The 27,365-nt window shown below is 40.9% G+C and overlaps 1 protein-coding gene and 1 long non-coding RNA gene across 6 annotated transcripts in view; one reads left to right on the plus strand and one right to left on the minus strand.

Annotated features, from left to right (window-relative positions):
* arid4b (AT-rich interaction domain 4B) overlaps positions 1-23,506 on the plus strand; it is a 44,810-nt gene extending 21,304 nt beyond the window's left edge. For 3 of the 5 annotated variants that reach the window (XM_086166720.1, XM_086166728.1, XM_086166736.1), the window contains exons 6-24: positions 1,095-1,174; positions 1,343-1,434; positions 4,436-4,574; positions 5,768-5,847; positions 9,752-9,828; positions 12,028-12,176; positions 12,268-12,340; positions 12,943-13,037; positions 13,138-13,235; positions 13,507-13,705; positions 13,838-14,052; positions 16,662-16,844; positions 17,810-17,894; positions 17,982-18,189; positions 18,359-19,579; positions 19,686-19,796; positions 19,990-20,205; positions 21,001-21,147; positions 21,239-23,506. In XM_086166720.1, coding sequence (XP_086022846.1) covers positions 1,095-1,174; positions 1,343-1,434; positions 4,436-4,574; positions 5,768-5,847; positions 9,752-9,828; positions 12,028-12,176; positions 12,268-12,340; positions 12,943-13,037; positions 13,138-13,235; positions 13,507-13,705; positions 13,838-14,052; positions 16,662-16,844; positions 17,810-17,894; positions 17,982-18,189; positions 18,359-19,579; positions 19,686-19,796; positions 19,990-20,205; positions 21,001-21,147; positions 21,239-21,399 — 3,629 coding nt within the window. In that variant the 3' untranslated portion in view covers positions 21,400-23,506. The remainder of the gene's footprint in view (positions 1-1,094; positions 1,175-1,342; positions 1,435-4,435; positions 4,575-5,767; positions 5,848-9,751; positions 9,829-12,027; positions 12,177-12,267; positions 12,341-12,942; positions 13,038-13,137; positions 13,236-13,506; positions 13,706-13,837; positions 14,053-16,661; positions 16,845-17,809; positions 17,895-17,981; positions 18,190-18,358; positions 19,580-19,685; positions 19,797-19,989; positions 20,206-21,000; positions 21,148-21,238) is intronic. The other 2 variants (XM_086166743.1, XM_086166752.1) reach the window with 2 other exon arrangements.
* On the minus strand, positions 12,170-21,093 carry LOC147236312 (uncharacterized). The gene is made up of 2 exons (XR_015107669.1): positions 20,971-21,093; positions 12,170-12,315 (listed from the first exon to the last, which is right to left on the minus strand). It is a non-coding gene; the product is annotated as an uncharacterized LOC147236312 (long non-coding RNA).
* Positions 23,507-27,365: the final 3,859 nt, after the last annotated feature.

Below are 27,365 nucleotides of genomic sequence, written 5' to 3' on the forward strand. Positions count from 1 at the left end.
CATATAGATTGGAATGCTAAAACAAAAATGTTGGCAGCAATTATATTATTCTCCTACTACTATAATCTGAAACCGTAACACTGCCCATTGTTTAATATTTCTCAGTTTACAGTCTAATTGCCTCTTCCAGATAAATTCTTTAGCAAGAGCTCATATTTTTAAATAATTGTAATAGTTAAATTAGTTATTTTGAGGTCTATTCAGGATTGATCATTCAGAATTCTCACTCATTCGTCCATATAATGCACGTCCATAAGGCAGTCATTGTTGCATCATGGCTTTCAGACAGAGTAGTTCAATACCAGCACCATCTTTACACGCAGCCCTTTAAAATTGTTGGATAATTATTATTTTCAACACCGGCACTACCCACCACCCGATTTACTCTGAAATTGAAAGAGAAACTCATTGCGGCAGCAGAGAAGCCCTGCTGTCCACCAACCTTTGGGTGGTGCAATAACAGCCTATCACAGCCGCACCACCACACAATTGTACATGCTCATAACACTTGTGTCAGCAACCTGCGTGGCTGCATGGAAGCAGTGCAGCATAAATCAACCTTACTATGATACACAGATGGCTTTAGTGTCATCTCTCCCAACAGTGTTCATCTATTTAACCCAGAAGGGCATTTCCCCTTTGCTAATAACAAACTAATCTCCTTCCTCTGCCACTCTCCCTCTTGCACTTGTTCTCTCTACCTCTCCTTGTTTTTGTCAAGCAACCCAACCCCCACCTTGTACATTAACCTATCTGTTTGTATGTGTGTTTTCCTCCGCGTCTGCCTTGCTGTTTCATTGCAACCGACAAATAAAAGCATTTGCCAAATGGTGTTCATTATCAATCAGGATATTTTTATTTTGAAATTGTATTTTCGTTAGAGAATCGATGCTAAGAGTGGCTCCTTCTTACATCAGTGCCGGAATAATCCAGCCAAACTCCAGTAACTATCACTGTCACTGCTGGTATTCTCAACCCTTAAACATTAGCATAACTGCTTTTAACATGTATGTGTGCACATGCGCACTTGTGTTGGACAACTGGCCTACATCAAGCAGCCTAATAGTTTGTTTCTGGCACTCTTATTTCGACAGTGTTTGATGATGGCGATGAGAAGACTCTGAGGCGCTCATCTCTCTGTCTTAAAGGAGCACGTCACTTTGCAGAGAGTGAGGTAAGTACTCTGACATCAATGTTCCAAAAATGAAGCTTTTGCTACCTATCTGGCCTCACTGTAGACAGCAAATAAGAATTTCATGCAACAGGGAAACACATTTTCAGATAGTACATTTGACAATAAACAATAAGTTAAGCCTGCTCTTTGCTGTTATCTTCGCCATAGACACTCGATCGACTCCCTCTCACCAACCCTGAGCACTTTGGCACGCCTGTCATTGGCAAGAAGGGCAACCGCGGCCGACGATCTAACCCAATGTAAGCAACGGACTCAATATTCGTACATTGTGGTAAAAATAGTTGACAACAATGAAGTTTGTGATATACTGTAGATGGAGTTGGGGTGGAATTTTCTGTTGTCAACCATCAGAGAGAAGTGAACCTGTAGAAGCAATTGATTCTACTCCCATTTGTCTTCTCATTAATGGCTTTTTGGGCCACTTGCATCCTCCTGCTCATCCTTCCCAACTCCTGTGCATGCATACTGTGTGACCATGAAGTGGCGCTGCTAAACATTAGCCCCACTTTTGTTTGACTCTTAAAAATTTCCGGCGGGTGCTGTGTGTGGTTATTCCTGGTAGACAGCAGAGATGTGATCAGGGAATTTGAACTGTAGACGGTTTTTGGTGCTAGTTTCAATCGTAATGCCTCTGATTTATAAAGAGGACAAGGGGACGAAGAAAAAAACATTCAATCCAATACTAACTCAGAAAAATTCAAGCTCCACATTATTACCTTTTTAAAGGCATAAACATGAGAATCTAGAGAAAAATGACTGGGAAAACTGAACAGGTCTTCTACATTGTTTTAAGAGATCTCCTCTGTATGTGACAGGAATAACTCGACATTTTGGGAAACACATATTTGCTGTCTTGCCTCCAGTTCGATGAAAATATCAATACCACTCTCATGCTGTACGTTGAAGGCTGGGACTCCCAAACAGCCGCATACACAAACAGCTGTGGGCACCATGGCCGCACAGTTTCTCTGTTCATTGTAGTTGCTACAGTCTGCTTGGATAATGCGATCCAGTCGGTCTGAGTTTGCAAGAAAGGCTGTCTTAATAGAGCTTTCACATGTGTTTTCAAAATTATCTCTAACATCCAGACTAAAGCTAGTGAAAGCGGAAGTTAATATGTTTCATAAAGGGACTTATTTGCTGTTCTTTTTTCCCTTAGATGTGTGGGAATAATACCTAAAAGGACTTAAAAATATCTAATTTAAGAAGCAATGTTGAGAGGGGAAAAAACAACAAATCTTCTCCCTCTTTTCCCTCAGATCCACTGGTGACATCACTTGACTTAAAAATCTCTGCTTATTTGTTTTACTTTGAGTTGTCATTGTAAAGTTGTATCTAAATAGCCCTGTCAGATGCGTTGACAACTTTTGAAGGATGCATTCCCTACTATAAACAATAATGCCACTTTTATTTACCCTTTTTTTATAATTCTGGAACTGCAGTAGATGGCTCGAAGGAATCAAGGCATTTGTAGGACTGAATAGTTATATGGTTTGCAGTATCTTGTGGAATATAAGAAGGCTTCAATTGTTGTGGTCGTCGGATTTAGAATATACTTTTATAATATCATGTGTAGATGAAGGTGGTGTGCATGCATAAACATCTTGGTCAGAAATTTCCGAGGTCTCAATGCATATGGAGGAAGTGTGCATCACAATGGCCCGCATTACACTTCAAAGTATTATGACATTATTCTGACTTAAATCCATTGCCCTGCATTGCCTTTTCTGGTTTTTACATGCCAATTTTGGCTAAAATAGTTATTTTCATCATTTGATTATATTGCCAAATATGCTGTGGGGAAATTGTTGAGGTAAATAAAATGAAACGTATTGGGGTTTTTTCACGCAAGATGGGGTGTTGCATCCACTGTCAGTTTATTATAAGCATATGTTCTTAGAGTAGTAAATCTTAACTGCAACTGAACATACTTGAAGTACAATAGTTCAACTCTGCAAGTCTTTTATTTTATTGCTCATATTCACTAGTCTAAACCTTTTTTTTTTTTAATTCGTCCAAATATCGTCAGTCGTCCAATAGATGATTCACACTCCCATGTGCCAAAGTTAAGTTTTTTTAATAATATATGGAACAAATATTTGATAAGCTACGTGCAGATTGTTACAGTCGGTCTCATTTGTTTGAGGATCCAGCAACACTCTCAGTTTCAAATTTATACAGTGTTGAATTAGTCTTCTTGTCTAACTGCTTATGACTAAACAGATGCACCGTTTTATGGGAATTTCTTTAAAGATGTTATTGTTGACTGATCTTTCCCTGGTAGAATCTTCATCATTAGTTGAGTTTTCTCTGTTTTACATGAACCTCAGCCTTTCATTAAGTAGCTTTATTTATTACTTTGATGACTTTGGTTCACAGCTTTGTTGTTGTTGTTGTAATAGCAGACAGGCTGATTTGCTTCTCTTGATTTCTGCCAGACTCCGTGTGCATGCGTGCGTGCGTGTGTGTGTGTGTGTGTGCGTGCATAGAGCTGCTCGGAGTAAGGCTGGTAAGACACAACAAAAGAAGAGAAAATCTGTTTGCCTGCTGTTCATATTTAGAGGCATGGCTGCCAGCATGCTGGGAGCAGTCAGGGTATTCCTGGGCATCAGGGTGACAGTGAAATGACAGGAGAAAGCTTATCTATACACCGATCCTAATGAATACGCTCATCAACAATAGTACCTGTGCCATATCATGTTAGAAATGCAAAATACTGGTCCAGTATATTCTTAATGTGATCCTTTTACAATTCACAGCACTTGAACAATGATTACTCATAAGGGTACTATTCCTGTCTATGCCAAGAATACTGGGCAGAAAATATAGTTTTCCGAACTATATAATGTTGATTCAATGTAAAATAAAAATATCACTGTACATCTTTATACAATAACATGTTTTGCTTTTTTTTTTTTAATGTTTGGTCTTCATCAGTCAGGTCTTTACATTTAGCATTTTGCCTGAATACATTTTTGGGAAGGCAATGTGCCCCATCTTTGAGTTACACATTGCAATGACCTAAATGAGTTGACTGGATAGTGATACACATTCTGCAGTCTCAATGAGTCAGCCAATTTCACACATTATAGAGGTTATTGATATCAAGTAATCCAACATTTTTCTTGCATTCTAAAAAATGCTTGTCACTGCTTCCTAAGCCATAAATGTACCTTTTTAATTGCTTGCCATTTAGTAAATACAGACACCTATCTAAAAACTGTTGTGTTACCACCACAGCCAAGAGGAAGAATTGTCTTCATCCTCCAGTGAGGAAGAGGAGAGTGATCAGCAAAATGACGATATGTTCGGCAAAGTGGTCTGTGTGGAAGGGGTCGCCACAGGGGATAAAAAGAAGACCACATGGTATCCTGCATTGGTGAGTTGAGAAACGCTTTCTTCATTGCCCTCTGCTCTTTCACTGAAAAAACACTCCACTACACTTTCAGCATTGTGCCGTTTCATCCAACGAGATGCTTATGTAACAAACGTACCGGGAGATGTTGCAGATAGTTGCTGATTACATAACATATTCCATATTTCTGTAATATTTGTAGGTTAATATATATTGAACCTCTAATGCAACTGAGGTGTGGTGTATTTCTGAGGAAAATATTTGTCTTATGTGTTCCGTATTGTGGAGAACAATGGAGCACGAGTTAATTTTGGTGATAACAGTCGTTTCCCACCATTAAAACTCCATGCACCCTTACCTCTCAGCCAAAATTATTGCAAAGTGAAATGGTGACAGGAGCTGTTTGTTTATGTAAGTGTTACAGAAAGACTGGGAGAATGGAAAAGGGTGGGGAAAGCTGTCTCTTTAACCGCTAGTCAGCGGAGCCCCGCCTACAGTTTGTTGTTCTTGGCTTGCTGTTGACAGAGCTCCATGCTGCCTCCCTGTGACAGTTCACAGAACTATTTTGCACTTTATTTGCACATGTGACTGTACCACAGTGGGGTGTAGTGGGGTGCTGGTAAATGACTCCTGCAACAGCTGCTATATGTAATGTATAATTTCTCCATCATTTGACTAAAATGTAGAAGGAACAGGTGAGCCAGTGCATACTGTGCGTAGTTACATGTTCCATGTGCCTTCCACAACATGTGTTGAAGTGGTTAGGGCAAATGTTTTTAATCACAACCATACTGTGTGTGTGTGTGTGTGTGGTTTTGCATACACAAAGCATGAACATACAGGCATAAAGCTTTTGAAAATCAAATAGCCATCACAGCAGCGCTGGCACTGGAACAGCTAAACTTAATAATACAGCAACAGCATATGCTGCGATTGGTCAGCCAACCCTTCCTCATCATCCTTTATCTTCCTTCCTGTTTGTCATTGTTATGAATTCGGCATATTTCGTGATCCATCAGCAGAATATGAATCGAGTAAAGATGGTTTTGGCTTTTGCCAAAACCATGTTGATTCTGTTGTTGATTCTTTACATTCACATGTGCCTTCTCATCTGCCGTTATGACACACGCATTCATGAGCAAGCATGATTCAAGCACTCACGCACCTGGAACCACCTCATCTGACCTCTTGACTATCTTTTGTTTCCTCACACCAAGGTCACTTCCCCGGACTGTCATGAAGATGCGATTTTGAAGAAGGATAGCATCTTCGTGCGGTCATTCAAGGATGGAAAATTGTGAGTGTAGTTCACATTTTGCCTTAAAGGTTAACCAGCAGTGTTCCTCATCAGTTCAAACACTAATGAACACTTTCAAACTGTTAGTCAAAGGTTAAGTAAAATTAATTGTCTCAGAAGTACTGTTTGATTTCTGAATGTTTAAGTCAGGTACATAAAGGGGAAAAGCAAGCACACGAGCTGTGATTTATTTTTCTCAAGCATCATTTAATCATTTAGTGTTTGTGTTAGCATCCCCTTTATGAGCTGGAGAACAGTTATTCACGCTGGTATGTGTTCAGTGAACCTTCAGCACAGCATGTTTGGTTGGTTTGAATATTGCTTATTGACATGTTTGAGTGTAGCCTGGAGTAAAATAATCTGTATGGTTGCAGTTTCACAAAAAGAAGAAACTGCTGCAAGGCAGGTTTGACACAGATGTAGGAGTGTTGATTTCGGCAAATAGCAACACAATTTGGGTCAAATGGGGGTCATAGTCATTCAACATCATGAATCATTGACTGTTAGCCTCATGCCTGTTTGCTCTTTCTCATTAGACAAACCAAATTGTGTCCAAACAGATTAAATGGTTTTATCTGTCCTGCTTTGAACCATGTTTTCCCCTCTTGACACCAACCATTGTAAGAATTATGCGGTGGCAAAGTACTCATGTGGTGATGAAAAAAGTATACTCTGATATTCTTCATAGAATAAAATGTTTTCAGAGGGTCTTTTCATTGTGTTGCATTTATAAGTGTCCAGTCAGATTGCCTGTACCTGATTAATCAATTGTTATATTTTTCTGTGCATATAATGTTTTATCTCTATTATCTTGTTTCCATAAACGAAAGTGAAAGCAACAACTCGGAGTTGGCCAGACTGTTATACTTATTAGTAACTGAATCATTTTCTACATATAATAGAGGCACTGTTGTGGTTTTGGTGAGTTATGGTAGAGGATTATCAGCTCTAATTTCTACCTCTAATCTCGTAGAATGTGTCTACTTAGTTTGAGAATTAAATGTTTTTTATTGCTTGAGAAAAATCTCACCTTCCCATTAAATACGGTGTGTCTTCTGGGGCAGCGCTTGGACGCTTTATTTTTGTCCCCCGGGCTGAAACTTAACTGGTGAATCATGGTAGTGTAGTCTTCTCACCACCCAGAACCACAAATCCAGATTGTTTTGTCTATGGATAAGAGAAGATTAAGTCCTATCATGATTTTGCACACAGCACATGGTTTGTTGCTGCAGCTACAACACTGTCTGTATGTGGGTAGTACCATAGCCCACACTCTACTTATATGAATCTGGTGCTCACTGCTCCGCAGACTACCTTGCTGTTCTTTGGATTTCATTCATGACAGAGCAGCCTGGTCTCTCGATCTCTAGCTTTGAGTTTGCAATCAGCAATATGTAACAGCATATTTTCTGCAGAGATATTATGAAAAAGCCTTTTTATCTCTTGTGTTCTGACTAATAGCCAGGTGAAGGGTAGCGCTGATTAGAAGAACAAGATAAAGGATGATAAATCACAGGAGAAATAGAAGTCATGTACTTGTGTGCTCAAGTATTCCTCTTCTAAGCGCATTCTGATGGCTTCAGTTGCATTTTAGGCTACACACTTAGTTTGATTTACTGTGCTACTATGTCTTAAAATCAATAGTTGTATCTTGGGGTAGATTTAAAACATTGTTGCTTCTAAGATTTTTTCCCAATAGGAGGAATAAGACTAATTGTGTTTATGATCATCATTGAAAGAACTGTGTATATTCAGTTCATTACAAGAGTCTAGAGGGGAGTTTTAGAAAGATGTTTTTTTTTTATTTTGCCAGATGTGGTGACCATAGTTATAATGATAGCTATGGAGGAAAAAGCAATTCGATTATCTGAAAGGATTTTTTACCTGCCCTTAATAAGGCACTAAGACCCACCAAGCCACCTGTTCCTGATGGTGATGGAATAATAAATATGTGTCCACACTGACTGAGAGCCCTTTCAAATTTAATACTACAAAACACTGACAAAGTGAAGTACAGTATTCCTTCATGGTGTCCTTATGGATGAAACACAATCTGTCTTTTATATATTTATTGTGTTCATAGGATTTCTGGAAATCCTTTTATGACCCTTCATTGAGTAAACTCCCACTATTCAGACTCCTGTTTTAAATTTCTGCCTCTTATTGTGGTGTGGAGTTCTGAACATTTGAGCAGCATGGCTCTCTAAATGCCAGGGTGTCTGTCAGTGTTCCACTCGAGTCCAGAATGAAATATTTCATCAGCTCTGATGGACTCATGAAATTTTATCTACTGAAGCTGAATGCCTTTGGCAATTGGCTGACATATTTCCTGGCACCACCTTGGGGTTGATATTTTAGTTTTCAAGTGAGTAACCGTAATATTTGGATGTCTTTCAATGGCATTTGGATCAAATATTCATGTTGGAATAAGGTTGAATTCTAATCGTTGCTGTGATCCCTCAAAATTTTCATCTGCTGCCATCATGTGGTCAAGAGTTTGCTTTTTACATTACACAACTACTATCAAGCTTGAAATTCCCCTATTTCTTTTTGATGAAGTTCATTTTAAAGTCATTTGGATGTGCCCGAAGGAAATTATGAAATTTTGCATTTTATATTTAAAGAAAAAAAAGGCAACCACAAATTATTTTCAAAGCCTTGATCAAGTTTTCTATGGTTCCTGTGAGCAACCCTTGTCTTTCAGCACAGGTGGGACTAGACACTGAAAGTTTTATAAAGCAAGCCTTTGCTTGCTTTATAGAACAAATTCAATTTCAGTGCATGCAGTATTGCCTGTCTTGACCTAAATATAAAAACTTATTTCGTTCAAATCAGACTTAAAGCCTCAAGGGAGTCTGAAATGTAGGTTTTTCAATAACACCAAATCTTTAGGACTGTCTCAGAGGGTCTTCGACGGCTAATAATTTAAGTTTTATGTTAAAGGGCAAAATGTGGCAAAGCATTGGCACAAGAGTAAAGATTTTGCTACAGATGTACATGGAAAACTATATTTAGATTACTATTAATGTTTTGAAAGTATAGTTTTAGTTTATTTTGTAACCTTTGTCTCATCAAATGCCCAAATAGGGTTGCACAAGTGAAGTGTATGTAAGGGCAACATATTATGTGCAAGTTTGAGGCCAAAACATATTTCCCTCGATAATGTGGCCCATGCTGGTCAACTAGAGTAAAACCCCTGCCTGCATTAATTTTCACCGAGCCTGGTTAGGAAAAAACATTAAAATTTATTAATTTGATTTGATTTGATTTATAACATAAAGCACTTGGGTTTGTACAGACCACATGCTCAAAATCAATTAACAATACAGTAGAATGATTCTGAATATTTTAGAAAACAAAAAAACTATGGATGAATTTGGAAATCGTCATCTTTTGATTAGGTTAGATTTAACTTTATTGTCACTACACGTGTAAGGGTACAGAGTAACGAAATGCAGTCTTTAGGTAATGCAAGTGATCTCTTGTGTTTTGCCTTCTATGATCTGCTATATCCATAAATAAATGCTTTTTTGTAAGTCACTCCATGACAAATCTAGTCATTGGATCAGCTCAAACCCCTTCAGATAATTCAGCAAATTATCTCTCTGGCACAGGAGCCAAGTCTCCGACTGCTTGCAGCTTATAAGCTCCAGTGATCTGTCTATCTGCCAAATCACCAATACATTGCCCAGCTGATGTGGCAGTGCTGCAAGAAAGTAATCGGTGAATATAGCCATGTCTTTTCAGGCTTTGAAATGTTTTTCGGTTTTGGGCTCTAAGGTTAAAAACTTAAATTGGATTTGTCTACCTACCAGTTTTATTCTACGAAGATTACGTGACAATACTTTTGTAACCTCTTGTCAAAATCTGTCAAATCTGTGAAACAGTCACTTTGTTTTTGCAGTTACATGGTATTACGGAAGGATGTCCGGGACATCAACCATGACTGTCCTCCAAAGTCTGACGCAGATCTTAAACCAGGTAAGTTTTTTAGTGCAGCTTGCAATGCAAATGTCCCATTCTGGTGCATCGAGTCAAAGCACTGACTGATTTCTCCTGAGTTGGTTTGTGCTTTTGAGGTATTCGGCAGAAATCACTCACAGGATGGCATGCTGAGATGCAGATGTAAGAAATGAAGGCTTGTTTTTTTTCAAGGCAATGCATGTGATGGTGAACTCCTCTCACAAGGCTCTGAATTTGTAACTCCTCAGTCTTTGCTAAAGAGCTTCTACTCTTTGATAATAACAATTAGAATTGGCAAGCAGCTATGTAGGAATCACAGCTTGTATTCACAGGTACCTGACTTGCAACTGTGATATTTTCCACATTAAAAATGTTTAAAACAAGCGTCTGCCAAGGTGGTTGGATGCGACCTTAAATTACCTGCGATACCCTAGCGGTTTTTGCAGTTCTTTGTCACTGCAAAGAGTTCACATTGGTCTTTTATACAGTTTTACTTTCTATATGTTACTTCTACAATGCAGGAAAAGAATGATGAATTCAACTGTTACTCTAAGGGATTTGCCTGTGTGCTCCTGTCATTTTCTTTACCTTGGTTCTGCTATCAGACTCACAAAAGTTTAAATGTAGCATACTCACCTGTATATATTTGCATAACTTGTACAAAAGAACCATAGTTCAGTCTGCAGAGGGTGCCGGTTGTTTCTGTTAATTTTTCAATGAATGTGCTAAACTTGCAGCCGATCATTTAAATAGTGCATGTAGCTGCTGCAACTAGACGTAATCATTAATTCGAAAGTGCAACAACATGAAATCAGTTGCAGACATGGATAGGAAATAAAAACGGAAATAGATCCATGCTGGTATGTCTCAGAGTGGACGAAGTGTCCCAGTTTTCTAATATTCAAGAAAATAATTTCAAATTATTGTATCTATAATAAACAAATGCAATGACACTAGAATGGATCACCAATTCAATCCAGACATGACCCAAAAGTTTGCATTCTAAATTCAGATTTTTTTATTGTTCAGCTTAGGGCCAAGATCAGCAATTGCAGGTGAAGTACTGCATGACATTTAATCAGTAATACATCTCCACATCTGTTGAAGTGAAGGAGACAAAATACACAAAATTATTTTGTTTGTATAGGCATGTCAGTGTTTCAGAGCTTAACAAATGATCTAAAGGACAACAACATGTAATGTCTCAGTGTATGTCCCACTATTGTGCATCTCTAACAACACACACGCACACACGCACACACACACACACACAGATTTAACATCTTGACGAAATGTTTTACAATCCTGTTACGATGACTTCTTCTCTTCCTTTCGGCTTCTCCCGTCAGGGGTTGCCACAGAGAACCTACCTTCTATGTTTAACCCCATTCTCTGCATCCTCTTTTCTCACACCAACTAACTTCACGTACTCTTTCACTATATCCATAAATCTTCTCTTCGGTCTTCCTCCTACCTTCCAACCCCAGCATGACAAGTTATTGTATAGAAAAATATTTTGTGCTTTTCTATTAATGTATTCCAAGAAGAGATTCTGCAGTCTGTTGCCATATGAATATTATAATTATTCATTTTTCTCTTAGACACTGTAAAAAGACAGGGATGATTAGAGTTTTCAAAGAGCACGGCGGGTAGCAAAATTGCTTACTTAAGGTGAACAATATTTGCTCATATCCACAAACTTTTACCTTTTTATAGGAGAGAGAAATTCTACACAACCAAAGTTTCCATACACTGAACATGATCAATTTCTCTGTCCATGAATTCAAAGTCTCTCATGAAAGCACAAGGTTGAGAGACAGTACAGTTTTTCATTCTGTTTCAGCCACGTGAGGTCTTTTTGTACATACCTCATTGTTTTCAGCTTATTATTCCTCTGAAATTATGTCTAAGCAGGGTGCTAATGCCTACCCACAGGAATTTGAACAGCGATTTGAACATCTACATAAAAAAACTCAAATTTGGAGGTCTTCAGATTCATGGTTGAGTAAGGTCAATTGAGATAATAATCTATTTCAAGGATGTAAAGGACAATCCCATTGAAAATGCCTTTGTTGGTTGAGAAAAAGATATCTAATTTTTCAACTTGAATTGCACATTTCCGTTGAGAAACATAAATTTCCTCAACTATCAAAGCAGCAGAATAACCATCTATTCTAATATGGTTAAGTTAGTGTGTAATGTGTGTTTGTTTGACAGCACTAGATGCAGCCTTGGAGTTCCAGGAGCATCTTGTCATCCCTAGTAACTGGAAGACGGAGGTGAAAGAGGAAAGCTCAAGTAGTGAGGTGGAAGATGATGATGAAGAGGAGGAACAAGAAGAAGATGCCAGTGGTGAAGAGGAGGAGGTATTGACCTACACCTTCACATGCTCTTCTTATCTCCACGGTTTCCACCAGAATCATTCATAATCGAATTTGTCTTGTTTCCTGTCTTCAGGAGGAAGTGGAGCCTTATCCAGAGGAGAGAGAGAACTTCCTTCAGCAGCTGTACAAGTTCATGGAAGACAGAAGTGAGTGAATTTTGCTCTTTGTAAAAAAAAAAAAACATGTAAAGGTACTAAGATTGGTTAAAAGAATAAAGCATGGTGCACAAATAAATAAAAAGTTACGTATTTAATAACAGTATCACATTGGGTTTCATGTACTTTTTCATGTACTTTTAATCTTTACTTGAACAATGTATTGCAACAGAATTCAACTATTTCAAAGACTGAATTTAGCAAAGGGTGTATTTTCCATATCCTCCCGCTAATTTAAAGTACTAAAATTCTTTGAAGAAGCATCTCAAACAGGTCTTCTCAATCAAATAGCATTTTATGTTTCGTTACCTTTAGAATGTAAATGGTATTTTGCTGATAATACTTTCATCCAATTTCATTGCTCAGACTGTTTTTGGCAATAGCATTATTGTCATTTTCTAAATAAGCTTAAAACCTCCTCTCTAGCTCAGTTAAATCAGTTTGTGGTACCTTTTCCAGAAGGTAGTGGTTACCAGTTTTAAAAGGGCCATGTTTTGTTTCATCAGCTTGGTCAAAAAGGAGTTTCAACAGGAATTGTAAATGCTTAAATGTTTCATTGTCGCAACAGTATCAGCACTCATTTTCCTGTGCAGGAACTCCCATCAACAAGCGGCCTGTCCTGGGCTACAGAAACCTCAACCTGTTCAAGCTCTACAGGCTAGTGCACAAACTGGGAGGCTTCGACAATGTGAGTTGCTCTTTGGCTGTGGCTGGACTGTGATTAGAGTTCATCTATTAAATGTCGACAGACTGCGGCTGTGACTTCCTCTGTGTCCATGTTTGAGCAGATTGAAAGCGGCTCAGTTTGGAAGCAAGTCTATCAAGATCTAGGAATCCCCGTACTCAATTCAGCTGCTGGGTACAATGTCAAATGTGCTTACCGCAAGTACGTACACACTCCCACACAGCTGCTTGAAGCTCGTGGCCCTGATAGGATGATACTGTCTGTATCTCCATTCTTATTGCTATTTCTCTTACCACCAAATCCAGTACCCATTTTGTTGAGTCTTATACTGTCACATCCATCTGTGGTCCTCCCTAGTGCTTTGCCAAACTCTTTTTCTTCTATCTCCTCTCTTTTCAAGATGAATGGAATGTGTCTGTTTGATAAGAACAGTCAGGAGCGTGCATGTGATGAGTTTCATGCTCTTACACAGGTACTTGTATGGATTTGAAGAATATTGTACGTCCACTGCCATCACCTTCAAGATGGATCTCCCATTGAAGCAGACTCCCAAGCCTGAATTAAAGTGTGAGGTTGCGGGAGCAGGCTCACTTACCACATCAACCAGCTCAGAGGAGCAGAAAACCTGTGTGGAGGCAGAACCCTGCATTACACAGTCCATCAGCTGCAAGGTGCTGCTTTTGAAAATGTGTGTGGGTGTGGATGTGGGTGTGGGTGCACATGTGTGCATGTGTCCAAAACAGAAAAGAAACCCTCCTCCAGACTCCTCATTTGTGATACTAACAGTAACCCCCTCTTTACAGGATGAGAAACCCGATTTGACACGGAACAAATCGGAGAGCGAATCCCCAAAAGCTGAAGGAAAGGACAGCGCGCACTCCAATAACAGCGACGAAGACGAGGAGCAAGATGGCTCCCACAAAGGAGACGCAGACGAGGGCTCCTCAACATCTCGCCTCGGTGTGGAGAACATCAAGCAAGAGCTGGACGAGGAACAGGAGAGCAAAGACAACTCTGGGTAGGTGGTCTGAAGGGATGGTACCTCCACCAGGGTGGTTAAGATATCCTCATGGCTCAAACATAAGCTCTGTGCATGATGAAACAGTGGCGCTATTCAATCTGACATTCAGAATTATTCGCAATGAGCTGTTGAAAAGACCTGAGGTATTCACTTTCCTTGGTGGCAGTCAAATACCTAAGAGACCATGAACAGTGGCTCTTCGGGTCTTAATGACACTAATACCCAGGATACCCACAATGCACTTTGACCTGCTAACTAAAGAACAGAGAGGAAAGCTCTCCTTTCTCTTCTAACTAAGCCCTTACCCACTTCCCTTTGTGCTATTATTATTTCTCATGGCTTAATCGACTCGGCATCAGCTGGCACAAATCTTAGAGCACCACAGCCTGAGTGCTGCCTTTCACCTGGCATATCATGCACTCTCTCTCTCTCTCTCTCTCTCTCTCTCGTCTGATCTCTTTTCTCCACATTCTCTCTCACTTTCTCCCACTTCCCCATCCTCTGGCTGGGATGATTTGACCCTGGTTCAACCTCCCTCACTGCAACGACATGGCTCTGCTCTTCTTAGTTTCTGCCCTGTCCCGATCGCAACTGAAGCATCTATTTGCCCTTTCCCCTTTTTCTTTGTGACTCTACCTCCTTTTTTTTTATTTATGTGGCTTTTGGTTTTCACCTTGATTAAATGTTCTGTGTGTGTGTGTTGTCACTGATGCATTAGACCAATAGTTGACCTTTTGCAGGAATAGTGACTTGAAAATGTTTCATTTTGGAAGATGAGTGATTTTGTGTCCCAGAGCTGCCTTTTATCATATGGTTTGCTTTTCATAGCATCTAAATTGGTGATCTGCTTGGTTGAGAACAAGGCCATGTTTGTGAATTTAACATTTTGTGTTCAAGTTGATAAATGTGCGGGTTTGTTTCTCTTTGTTTTTGTTAATGGGTGCTGGTGAGGAAAAAACACCGCCGCAAATATCGTGAAACCACTAAGTCAGGAGTGGGAATGCAAAATGCTTCAATGAGGGAAACTCATAACTGGAGTTATACTCACTTGTGAGTTGCGCCATTTCCCACATGTCCAGCCAAACCTGGAAAGACCCTTGCTTTTGTCTGGATCGTCAGTCCTCACAGATTGGATGATAGAGCCAGGTTTATAGAATGAAAAAGCAGACATCCCACTGTTCCAGTTATTTCATCTTTCTGATGTTTACAGCTTAAAACGGGATGAAATATGGAAAAAAAAAATGACAACATTGTCAATCAAGCAGCTCAGCTGGCTTGTAGCCAACATGAGCTAATTTAGAATTGAGGAAAAATAAGTATGAACATGCAAAAGTTATATGAATGGGATTTTCCAGTTTCCCATAATGATGTTTTGACCTGAATCTCAGGTCATGCAACTGCACTTAAAAATGTGCTGGCCATGTCTACATCATCTTTGGTAGAAGGGAATTACTAGATGTAAGGTTGAATAATTTATGTATCTTGTATTTAATAGTTTTGCACCTATTTCAATCAATGAACAACACACAAACTCATCTTTTCTATTTTACGATTTGATTTATTTACATGACAGGAAATAATCATGATATCCTGGAGACCAATTTCATATCAGCAATTAATTTAACTCCCCAATCATTCAGACATCAAGCACATTGAGTTAATATGAATGCAAAATTTAAAAAGAAAAAAAAAACAAACTCATTGGCATTTTGTTTTCTGGAACTTTTGAGATTCTTATTGAAAAGTGGTTTTAACAACTCCGTTATGAGGTGTCAATATTTTTGAAAACCCCAGTTGGCAGTCCACTCGGATTACTGTCTTTGAGTGCTAACGGCTTTTTAAGGAGCACATTGACTGCTGCATGAAGAGGAGCATTATTGTGGCTTGTTGAAAATTAGATGTCAGCGGAGCCCAGACTCCAAGCAGTCTGTCAGCGAGGGATTGTGCGGAATAATGTCGAAGCAGTCGAGGAAGCAAACAAAATCGGTTATCGCAGCTGTGCCTTCTCTCAGCACTGTAGTCTTGCTTAAAGTTGCCGTGCTACCAGCCAAGTCATGCTTTGCTGAGCTAACCTGCCCCTAAAACACCTATTGGCATTCCTGCACTGCCAGTATTCCCTCAAGCTTCAGACGTCTCCTGACTGCCTCTCACTAGCTCCTCCCTGTGGCTGTTTTGTTTCCTACAGTGTATGTCTCTGAGAATCCCATTAGCACTGTGTGTGGATGCAGGGCTGGATAGTAGCAGTGTTATTGACCATGCAAGCCGATTTTTGCGATGGAAGAATTGTTTTGTTTTGTCAAATACCCCATGTACTGTTCTTTGATAGGCTTACTTTGTATGATTTAGTTGTTTATTTTATAGTTGCGGTAGGTAAAACTGAACAAGAGCTAGGGGTGGACAATTTATTAGACCATCCTATTGGGGGGAGGCTGCTTTTTGACGTTAAAATATTTGAAAAAGAATTAAAAGACAGGGCAGGTGAAAGTGTAGCGAAGCAGATTAGAGAAGGGCTTCTAAGCATCAGGCAGTGGCATTGGGGGCAGGGGATTTGTGGTGTTCACTGGGAGAGCCTAGGGCCAGGAAGTGCTGAACTGTTTTTCTTGCAGGGATGACAGCAGTCAGGAGGGGGAGGAAGGGGAGGAGTTTGAATGTTACCCCCCGGGGATGAAGGTGCAGGTGAGGTATGGGCGAGGCCGCAATCTGAAGACGTACGAGGCCACTGTGAAAGAGGCAGACGTGGAGGGGGGAGAGGTGCTCTACCTGGTGCACTACTGTGGCTGGAACGTCAGGTAAGACAGGACTTGGGGAAAATCACCTAACTTTTATATTCACCCTAAAAAAAAAAATCATATCTTAACCTTCAAATCAGTCTGTGGGATCACCGCTATATTGGTGTCCCTTCAGCAGTAACTAATATACTTCTGCTTCATCTAATCCAGTCAAACGGTCAGTAATCTGATTATGGAGCACACTGGGCCATCTAGTGGCAGAAACAGAATTGGGTATCGGGTGGATGAGGATCACTCCTCAGCTTCTCTTACTCAGTTGTTACCGAATCCCCTGTCTGTCTGTCCCCCAGCTGTCTGTCTCTCTATAAAACTTACAGACAGACTGAACTCCTCAGACTGAATCTGTTTTTTCTCTAGTATTTACCGAACAGTGGTTGTAGTTAAACATTCTTAGATCCTACAAAACAATGTTCCCTGATCTTTCAAAGGCCAAACCAAAGTGCTGCTACACTCACCTCTACCTCTCAACCCTCTCCCCTCTCCCAGTGGATCAGGGTTAATGCAGTGTTAAGTAGAGTGTTAGGATACCATAACACAGAGGTTAAGTAGTGAAATCAGCACTTCATTGTCTCAATGTTGTCGTGTGGTCCTCTAGCACTCTATAAAAAAACAGTGGGATGTTTTTTTTGCATTGTGTCTGTCGTGTGTGTGTGTGTGTGATGTCGTGAAACTTTTCATTTCCCTCATACGACCCAAGTAGCACCCTTGGTACTGTTGGAACTCTGAATATGATTTCTGTGGTGGTCGGTGTAAATATTATTTCTTTCTTCATCGTAAAGCTTTGTCCTTTCTACATGACACCATGGGTTTTTCTTCCTTTGCTGTCGAGGCTTCTTGTATCACAGCAATGTGTTGGGGTCAAACAGTGGAGGTGTCCGTGTGGTTGGAGGTGTGAGAGAATATTCTTAGCCCCTATCCAAGACCTGAATGTTTTCATTTTCTCTTGTTGTTGTACTTGATTTTAGATATGATGAATGGATCAAAGCAGACAAGATTGTCCGCCCGGCCAATAAGAATGTACCAAAAATAAAGCACCGCAAAAAAATAAAGGTACGACTTTGAAGAGTTGTAACATCTCAACATGAACCTGGTTTGGAATCTTCACATGAATTATTGACTTATCTTAAATTCTGACAGAACAAAGCAGAGAGGGAACGAGAGAGGTTGGAGAGGCTCAATGACAGAGATGTCCTCGGCCCTTCCCCCAACAGTGCCCGTGCCCCGCGCTCTAAATGTGGCCTCAGTCAGGATGTCTTTTCCAAGATGGACCAGGGTGAGGATAAAGGGGCACAGCAACCTCCTGTCAAGTCTATAGAAATCACTTCTATCCTCAATGGCCTACAAGGTAGCAACACTCAGATGCCTGTAGTCCATATCCTTACTTGTAGTAGATTAGGACTGTGTGACTTTTTTCTTTCTACTCAAGCTAATATATATCTATAGATTATATAGGTATATAGATAGGTAGATAGATATTTATTTAATTTGGGTTTTGTTTGTTTGTTTTGCTTCAGCCTCTGAGATATCTACGGATGAAAGTGAGCAAGAAGATGAGGTAGATCATAAAGAAGATCGCCCTGTTTGCAGGGACAGAAAAAGCCCACAAGATCCCCCGCAAATATCCGAGTGCTGGGAGAGTGGTTCCCCACCTGAAGTCTCCAAACCCTCTCCTGTCTCAGGGAAGAGCCAGGATGTAAACAGTGCAGAGAGCACAGACACAGGGAAGTGCAGAAATCACCCTGAGCTACTTGGAGATGTGTGTACTAGGAAGAGAAAATCTGACAGTGCAGCAGACAGAACACAAAAAACTCTATCCAAAGCTAAGAACAGAAATACAAGGAGTTCAGACTGGTTGCCAGGAGTGTCTCCCAGGAAGCTGGAGGAAAGAGGCACCGGTCCTGCGGAGGAGAGAGGGGCCTCGTCTAGCAGCAGCTCAGATGACGAAGGGACAACACTTGCGGAGTCCCAGACGGAGGAACGTGAACTAGGCCGGCCAAAAGCTAAAGGTTCCCCTTCGAAGAAGTACAATGGAATGAAGGAAAAGACCAAGACCGGAAGACAAGCTGTATTCTGGGAGATTCCTGAAAAGCGCGCAAAGATGTCCGGAAACGCAGAGGAAAAACCTGCTGTTCGCTCAAAAGGCCAGAAAGATGTGTGGTCCAGCATCCAGGCACAGTGGCCGAAGAAAACTCTGAAGGAGTTATTCTCTGACTCTGACACAGAAGCTGCTAATTCACCTCCTCCACCCGTACCCTCACATCTGGAGGAGGAGAACGTTGAACCAGATGTTGGACCTGAGGACGAAGCCTCGGAGGAGCAGATGGAAAATGACAAACTGCAAGAGTTTCCAAGCAGCGGTAGCAACTCTGTACTCAACACACCACCCACTACACCCGAATCTCCTTTAGGTGGAGGTTGCACAGTAGAAGACTCTGGCCAACCGCAGTCCTCCTCCCCACCACCACCCAATTCTCCTCCCTTGTCCATGGATACGGCATCTGCCACTCTACAACCAGGGCCAGCGCAGGAGGAAGTGGCAGGCGGGCGCAGTGAATCAGACAGCAGCACAGTTGAAGTGGAGAGTCTAGGTGGTGAGCTGCAAGACCTTCCTCAGGATGAAGGGGCAGGTTCCCCCTCAAAGGTGTTTGATGGCACCCTGTCCAGCAACAGCAGCAGCAACTGTAGCATAGAACTGAGCAGCAGCAGCCGTCAGGAAAGGGAACAAAAGTCCAAAGGTACAAACTGCTAATACTGTTATTGACGAACTGTTTTTCCTCAACCCGAGCATCTCGTCTCACGGTCTACCTTGTGTCTGACTGTACTCTCACATTTTCTTTTTAGTGTCTGTGAGTCAGAAGCGGCAGAAAGAATCACAAACAGGTGGAGCCTCCAAGAAACACAAGCCAAACCGTAAGAGCCTAGGTGTGCCTCCCAAAAAGAATAGGAAAACAGGTAAGCATACCTCTAGATAGGGTTCGGCGATATCCTGCCGACCAAAAGGCGACTGTTGTATTTCTTACGCATTCATCGCCTCAGATTTTGCAAGCTGTTTCATAGGAAATTTTATTCATTTAATCATTTGTTTGTTTGTTTTTAAATCATCCTTTATGGTCATTTTTAATGACTGTCTGCTTCTCACCTCCAGCCAATAGTAGTGACAGTGAGGACCAGACTGTTGTTGAGAGCAAATCAGCTGCCTCTAAAAACAACACATCAGATATAAAGACTGCTGGTTCACCAAAGTGTCATGGGCGATCTCCCCCTTCAAGCCATAAGTACAAGCAGAGTGACACTGAGCACACCCAGCATCGCGAAAATCACGGAAGATCCCAACGTGTCTATAAGTGGAGCTTCCAGATGTGTAAGCAGACAAGTAATTAGTTTTTGTTTGCTGTAAAAACAAAACAACTTGAATAATCATCCCCTGTTGTTTTTAGTTTTTGAAAGCATTGAATGGCATAGGGAGAAAATAAATGTAAAGTATATTACCATACTGGCATTAATACACATGAATTGTAGTTTGGGCATCAACAGATGTTGATCTCGTGAATACATGAAAGTCGTTACCCAATAAGTGGTTAGTTGAGTTTGCTCATAGGTTTGCTGCCAATGACTGGCAAAGATCATCCAGAAGACTTACAGCTCCACCACCTAGACAGTAGTTTTAAGTCAGATATTTATAGATGCAAGCTATTTTACTACTATTTTACTTTCGGGTTACTAAATGAAGCTTACTTGCAAATCCGCCATAATCGCAGAAAGTGGAGCAGATGACACTGCCAAGTGCAAAAAGAAGCAAGCGCGGGTCTTGAATTATTGTGTGGGTAGGGGTCTCTACAAAGAGACTTTCAAGAGAGGTTTTGCTATGTAGACAAGATGTACCACCTCAATAATTTAGTTTTTCATTCACATCATGTAAAGAAAGTATTGTCTAACCGTAGGATTACATTTAAGGTATAACTCATACATTTTGTGTTTTCCTGGAAATTTTAATGTTGCTGAACCTCCCCTCTAAAAAGTCTAAAATTAACAACAGCCCGTCCTCATGTCAAACAGCAACGCCGAGTAAAGTTTCCCCACTGCTGAGTGTGGTATGGTATGCGCCTGCGTCTGTGCCATTAATTACCTGATTCATTGTCTTTTGATTTTCCAAAAGCTGACTTGGAGAAAATGAGCAGCTTGGAGCGGATCACATTTCTTCAGGAAAAGCTTCAGGACATCAGGAACCACTACCTCTCCCTCAAGTCTGAGGTGGCCTCCATTGACCGGCGACGAAAACGAATCAAAAAGAAGGAACGGGAAAGTGAGTGGTACCTTTTGTGATTCCCACCGCGCGGTGCTGTTTTTATCTGAAATCCTCCTTCCGACTCTACTAACCTGCTTTTGTTCCGTAGGCACTGTGGCAGCTTCCTCTTCGTCGTCGTCTTCCTCACCGTCCTCAAGTTCACTGACAGCAGCAGTCATGTTGACACTGGCTGACCCGCCAGTGTCATCCTCCTCCTCCTCCTCCTCTTCCTCCTCACAGAACTCTGGGGTATCAGTGGAGTGCAGGTGACAGGAGTTTCCAGCGACAAGCCACCGCACTAAGCACTTAACCAGCACCCTGGGGTCACCACCCCTATTCCCCTCCACCAGGACAGACAAGTCAACCTACATACTGTAACTACTAGGGCACAAATACCACATTAGACAAAAAAAAAATCAAAAAACAAAAACAAGCACTATTTTCTATTGACAACTGTTTCCTTTGGCAAGCTAATGGCACTCAAGTGCACTTTTATGAAGATTGTATAGGGGGTTAAAATTTGTCAAAAAACAAAAAAACAAAATTGTCTTTTGCGCTCAATTTAATTGAAATTTATAAGAGTTGTTTTTGCAAGCAATAACTGTTTCCATTTGATATAACTGTATCAGTAAGGGATGATTTCCAGTGGAGACCCCTGTGCTCTGTCCTCATAGCTGAACATGGTGCAGCCTCTGCTTGCCATTATATTATGGGGAATTCAGAGGAACATTGCCACATTGGCATTAAGAGCGAACTAAATGTATAACTTTGCTATGTTTTGTCCACACTCATTATAAAGGCCTTTATGGGGCTAAACCTCGAGAGGTTGACAATGCTCTGGTCTTGTATAGGCACATGGTCCTTTTGTGCATGTTTGCGTTTAGTCTTCTATGTGGGGCTGGGTAGGGTTTCAGACCATCATAGGTCCACTGACATATGCAGTGGATGGATATGGAATGCTACTGTAGTGCCTTTTTGTTATTTTCCATTGGGGCACTTTGAGAAAGGACAGCACTTTTCCCCCCCGATCCTCTTCTCAATTCAGAGGGTCCATTACAAAGACTGAGGAATGCTGTATGAGTGAGCTGAAAGTGAAGGGCTGCGTATGATGGGTAACAATGGTTTTTATCAGCATTTGGATATATTTAAGACTAATTGTAAAAGATGACGCGGAACTCATATACTGGATCACCCAAAATCTACTACTGAATACTCAGTGCCAGTTACATTTGGCAGTATAAACTGTGCAATGATGGTGAAAGCAGTGGTGACATTACTTCAGTTCATCTGCCTTTTTAAATGCCCACATGCTTTTTTTCCCCCCCGTCACACGTTCATTCCATTAAGCCTTTTCGTCCTCATTAAAGAGATGACGAAGCACATCTGCAACTAGATAAAGTAAGCATGATAACAGCCATGGGTGGTATTTACAACATGCACTCTGCACTGCAGAATGTATTATGAAGCTGAGTCACACATTTGCAGTGTTCAATATAACATGAAGTTATTTATGACGATGTACCTACATTTTCTTAAATTCAGCTAACCATTACACTTGCATCCCTCTGATTTTACATACATTCAATTATGATGTGCCAACTGTCTTAAGACATGTTGGAATATTCATCCTTACCAAAAATCCTTTGGTTGTTTCATGTACTTTGATGAGAATAAAGGTAAAGATATTGTAAATGTGCATTTATATCATAAAGTGATGTATGTGTATACATTTCTGAAGACATCTCCACTGTTTCCTTTGTATAGACCTTCTAATGTATGATAACCTGAAGTTACATTTTGTTTGGCACTTGTATGTAATTGTACGCTTTTGTTATAGATTTGTATATTGAGAAGTGTTTTGAGTCAAGCTATTTAATATCTTGCACTGTTAATAATGTACTTTTCTGTACAGACAGTTTTACGGTTTTAACTATAGTTTGAGTGTAAATACTGAGGGTTACAGCATGCGTGTTCTCCCCCTTTGTCTTCATTCTTGTTTTCTTGTTGGACTTTAGTTTGGTTCATATGTTTATTTGTTCTGCCTCTTTTTATCAATGTTTTTTGTCATCTTTTTCTCTACCCATTTTTTTTAATTTCATGTTTTTGCTTTAGTTTTATTTTCTATAGCTTGTGTTAGAGAAGAATGTTGGTTTTGGATGTGGCTGATCTATACTTCAACCTGTACATGGCCTGAAGCAAAAGCTATATGAACCTGTATATGGATCATAGATTAAGATGAACATCATGGAGCTTGTGGGAAAATGCTCAATAGTATTTATTAGGCTCATCTGATGATGGTCATTGTGTAATTTATTGTAAAAAAAAGTAAGCAAAGCAGAAGCCTCTGTTTGAAATAAATGACATAGTTTGTGAATTACCCTCTGTGTCTGTTTGCATCAGCAGCAAGTAGGTCTGTCATCTGTGACAGCATTTTTTTGTACTTAATCACTTTACTCGTACAGTTCAATTCGTTGTGAAAAGTTGTGTAACACTTTTTGCTCATATATTGATTTCAACCAAACTTCCTATGAGTAAACAAAAATACTCTGGTTGAATCAAAGAATATAGTATAATGAACTTAAAACCACAGGGCTGATATATTTTTTTTCTCCCCTTCCTTCCTTCCTTCCTTCCTTCCTTCCTTCCTTCCTTCCTTCCTTCCTTCCTTCCTTCCTTCCTTCCTTCCTTCCTTCCTTCCTTCCTTCCTTCCTTCCTTCCAGAGCCCTCATTGATCCCCTTGATGCTTAGACCAGGAAGATGAAATGGCCCAAAACAAATACTATATTTTATCACATTTGTTAAACTAACAATATCCTAAATCTTGTTCTTTTCCTTTCGACTTTTCCTTTCAGGGGTCGCCACGGCAAAACTACCTTCTCTATGTAATCGTATTCTCTGTATCCTCCTCTCTCATACAAAGTACCTTCATATCCTCTCTCACTATGTCCATTGATCTTCTTTGGTCTGCCTCCTCCCTGTCAGCTCCAATTCCAGCATCTGTCAACCAATATATTCAATATCCCTCCTCTTCACATGACCAAACCATCTCAGTCTGGCTTCTCTGACCTTCTCTCCAAAGTATCTAACATGTGCTGTCCCTCTGACAGACTCATTCCTGATCCTATCCATCCTTGTCAATCGCAAAGAAAACCTCATCATCTCCATCTCTGTGACTTCCAGCTCTGCGTCCTGTCTTTTCATCATTGCAACTATTTCTAGACCATGCAACATTGCTGGTCCCACCACTGTCTTGTACACCTTTCCTTTCATTCTGGCTGATATTCTATTGCATAGTACCCCGGACATTTCTCCACCCATTCAAACCTGCTTGAACCTGTTTCTTTACCTCTTTTCCACACTCTCCATTGTTCTGGGCTGATGACCCTAGGTATTTAAAGTCTCCTTTTTATTATTCACCACTCCCTGTTGCCTCACCGTTCCTCTTATTCACACACATATACTCTGCCTTGCTGCGACGAGCCTTCATTCCTTTCCAGCGTATACCTCCACCTCTCTAGATTTTCCTCAACCTGTTCTCTGCTCTCACTACAGATCACAATGTCATCTGCAACATCATGGTCCATGGAGATTCCTGTCTAACCTCATCTGTCAGCCTGTCACCACTGAAAACAGGAAGGGGCTCTGACCCCTGATGGAGATCCAACCCCACCTTGAACTTCTCTGTTATCCCAACACCATCGCACCACTGTCTCACAGCTAGCATACATGTCCTGCACCAGTCTAACATACTTCTCTGCCACTCCACACTTCGTCATACAATACCAGTGTTCCTTTCTTGGCACCCTGTCATATGTGTCTTCTAGGTCTACAAAAACACAATGCAGCTCACCCTGGCTTTCTCTGTACTTCTCTATTAGCATTCTCAAAGCAAATATTGCATCTTTAGTACTCTTTCTAGCCATGACGCCCTACTGCTGTTCACAAATGTATCAATACATTTCCCCCTCTATCCTCAATTACCCGGACCTGCTGTACATCCTTTCCATTTCTATCTCTCTGTTTTACCAACCTGCATAAATCATTGTTGCCCTCCTTGCTGTCCAACTAAGCATACAAGTCATCATGTGCCCTTTTTTTTGCCTTTGCTCCCTCCATCTTTACCTTATGCTGTATCTCCCTGTACTCCTGGCTGTTCTCTTCAGGCCCCTCAGTGTTCTACTTCTTCTTTGCTCACCTCTTTCTCTGTATACTCCTGCACTTTTTCATTCCACCGCAAATCCTCATATACTTTCCTTCCAGAGGACACCAAGTACCCTCCTACCTGTCTCCCTGATGACATTAGCTGCAGTTGTCCAGTCATCTGGAGGCTTTCTCTAACCACCCAGAGCCTTTCTCAACTCCCCCCTGAAAACCATACAACACTCCTCTCTTTTCAGCTTCCACCACATTGTCCTCTGCCTTTGTCCTCTTGATCTTCCCTGTCACCAGTCACCCTACAAACCACCATCCTATGCTGTCTGGCTACACCCTCAACTACCACTACTTTGCAGTCACCGATCTCTTTCAGGTTACCTCATCTATACAAGATGTAGTCTACCTGAATGCTTTTACCTCCACTCTTATAAGTTACCTATGTTCCTGAAATAATTATTCACTACAGCCATTTCCATCCTCTTAACAAAGTCTGCCACCATTTGTGCCTCTGTTTTTCTATCCTGGATACCAAACCTGCCCATCACTTCTTCACCTCTATTGCCTGCACCAACATGTCCATTGAAGTCTGCACCAATTACCACTCTCTCATCTCTGGGGATATTCTGCATCACTTCATCTGACCCATTCCAGGAAGTCTCCCTCTCCTATAACTCAAATCCCACCTGTGGGGCATAGCCACTAACAACATTGAGCTTCACACCTTCAATTTCCAGTTTTAGACTCAAAAGTCTATCTGGTATTCTTTTCACCTCCAGAACATTCCTCACTTCTCCAAGATACAGTGGGGCAAAAAAGTATTTAGTCAGCCATCAATTGTGCAAGGTCTCCCACTTAAAAATATGAGAGGGGCCTATAATTTTCATCATAGATACACTTCAACTATGAGACAGAATGAGAAAAAAAAATCCCGAAAATCACATTGTCCGATTTTTAATGAATTAATTGGAGAATTCCTCAGCGAAAAAAGTATTTGGTCACCTACAAACAAGTAAGATTTCTGGCTCTCACAGATCTGTAACTTCTTTAAGAGGCTCCTCTATCTTCCATACATCGCCTGTACTAATGGCACCTGTCTGAAGTGGTTATCGGCATAAAAGACACCTGTCCACAACCTCAAACAGTCACACTCAAAACTCCACTATGGCCATGACCAAAGGGCTGTCAAAGGACACCAGAAACAAAATTGTAGATCTGCACCAGGCTGGGAAGACCAAATCCGCAAGAGGTAAGCACGGATGCAATAGGGAGCAATTATTAGAAAATGGAAGACATACAAGACCAGTGATAATCTCCCTCGATCTAGGGCTCGCAAGATCTCACCCGTGTGATAACAAGAACGGTGAGCAAAAATCCCAGAACCATACGGGGGGACCTAATGAATGACCTACAGAGAGCTGGGACCAAAGTAACAAAGGCTACATCAGTAACACACTACGCCACCGGGGACTCAAATCCTGCAGTGCCAGACGTGTCCAGGCTTGTCTGAAGTTTGCCTGAGAGAATTTGGATGATCAAGAAGAGAACTTGGAGAATGTCCTAAGGTCAGATGTAACCGAATAGAATTTTTTGGTAAAAACTCAACTTGTTGTGTTTGGAGGAGAAAGAATGCTGATTTGCATCCAAAAAAAACACCATACCCACTGTGAAGCATGGGGATGGAAACATAATGCTTTAGGGCTGTTTTTCTGCAAAGGGACACGAACAACTGATCTGTGTTAAGGAAAGAATGAATGGGGCTATGAATCGTGAGATTTTAAGTGAAAACCTCCTGCAATCAGCAAGGGCATTGAAGATAAAACGTGGTTGGGTCTTTCAGCATGGCAATGATCCCAAACACACTGCCCAGACAACGAAGGAGTGGCTTCATAAGAAGCATTTCAAGGTCCTGGAGTGGCCGAGCCAGTCTCCAGATCTCAACCCCATCGAAAATCTTTGGAGGGAGTTGAAAGTCCATGTTGCCCAGCCACAGCCCCAAAACGTCACTGCTCTGGAGGAGATCTGCATGGATGAATGGGCCAAAATTCCAGCAACCATGTGTGAAAACCTTGTGAAGACTTACA

This window comes from Fistularia commersonii, chromosome 2 (genome assembly GCF_037954325.1).
Source record: "Fistularia commersonii isolate RoL2024-O1a breed Wild chromosome 2, RoL_Fcom_v1.0, whole genome shotgun sequence".
Lineage (NCBI taxonomy): Eukaryota > Metazoa > Chordata > Actinopteri > Syngnathiformes > Fistulariidae > Fistularia > Fistularia commersonii.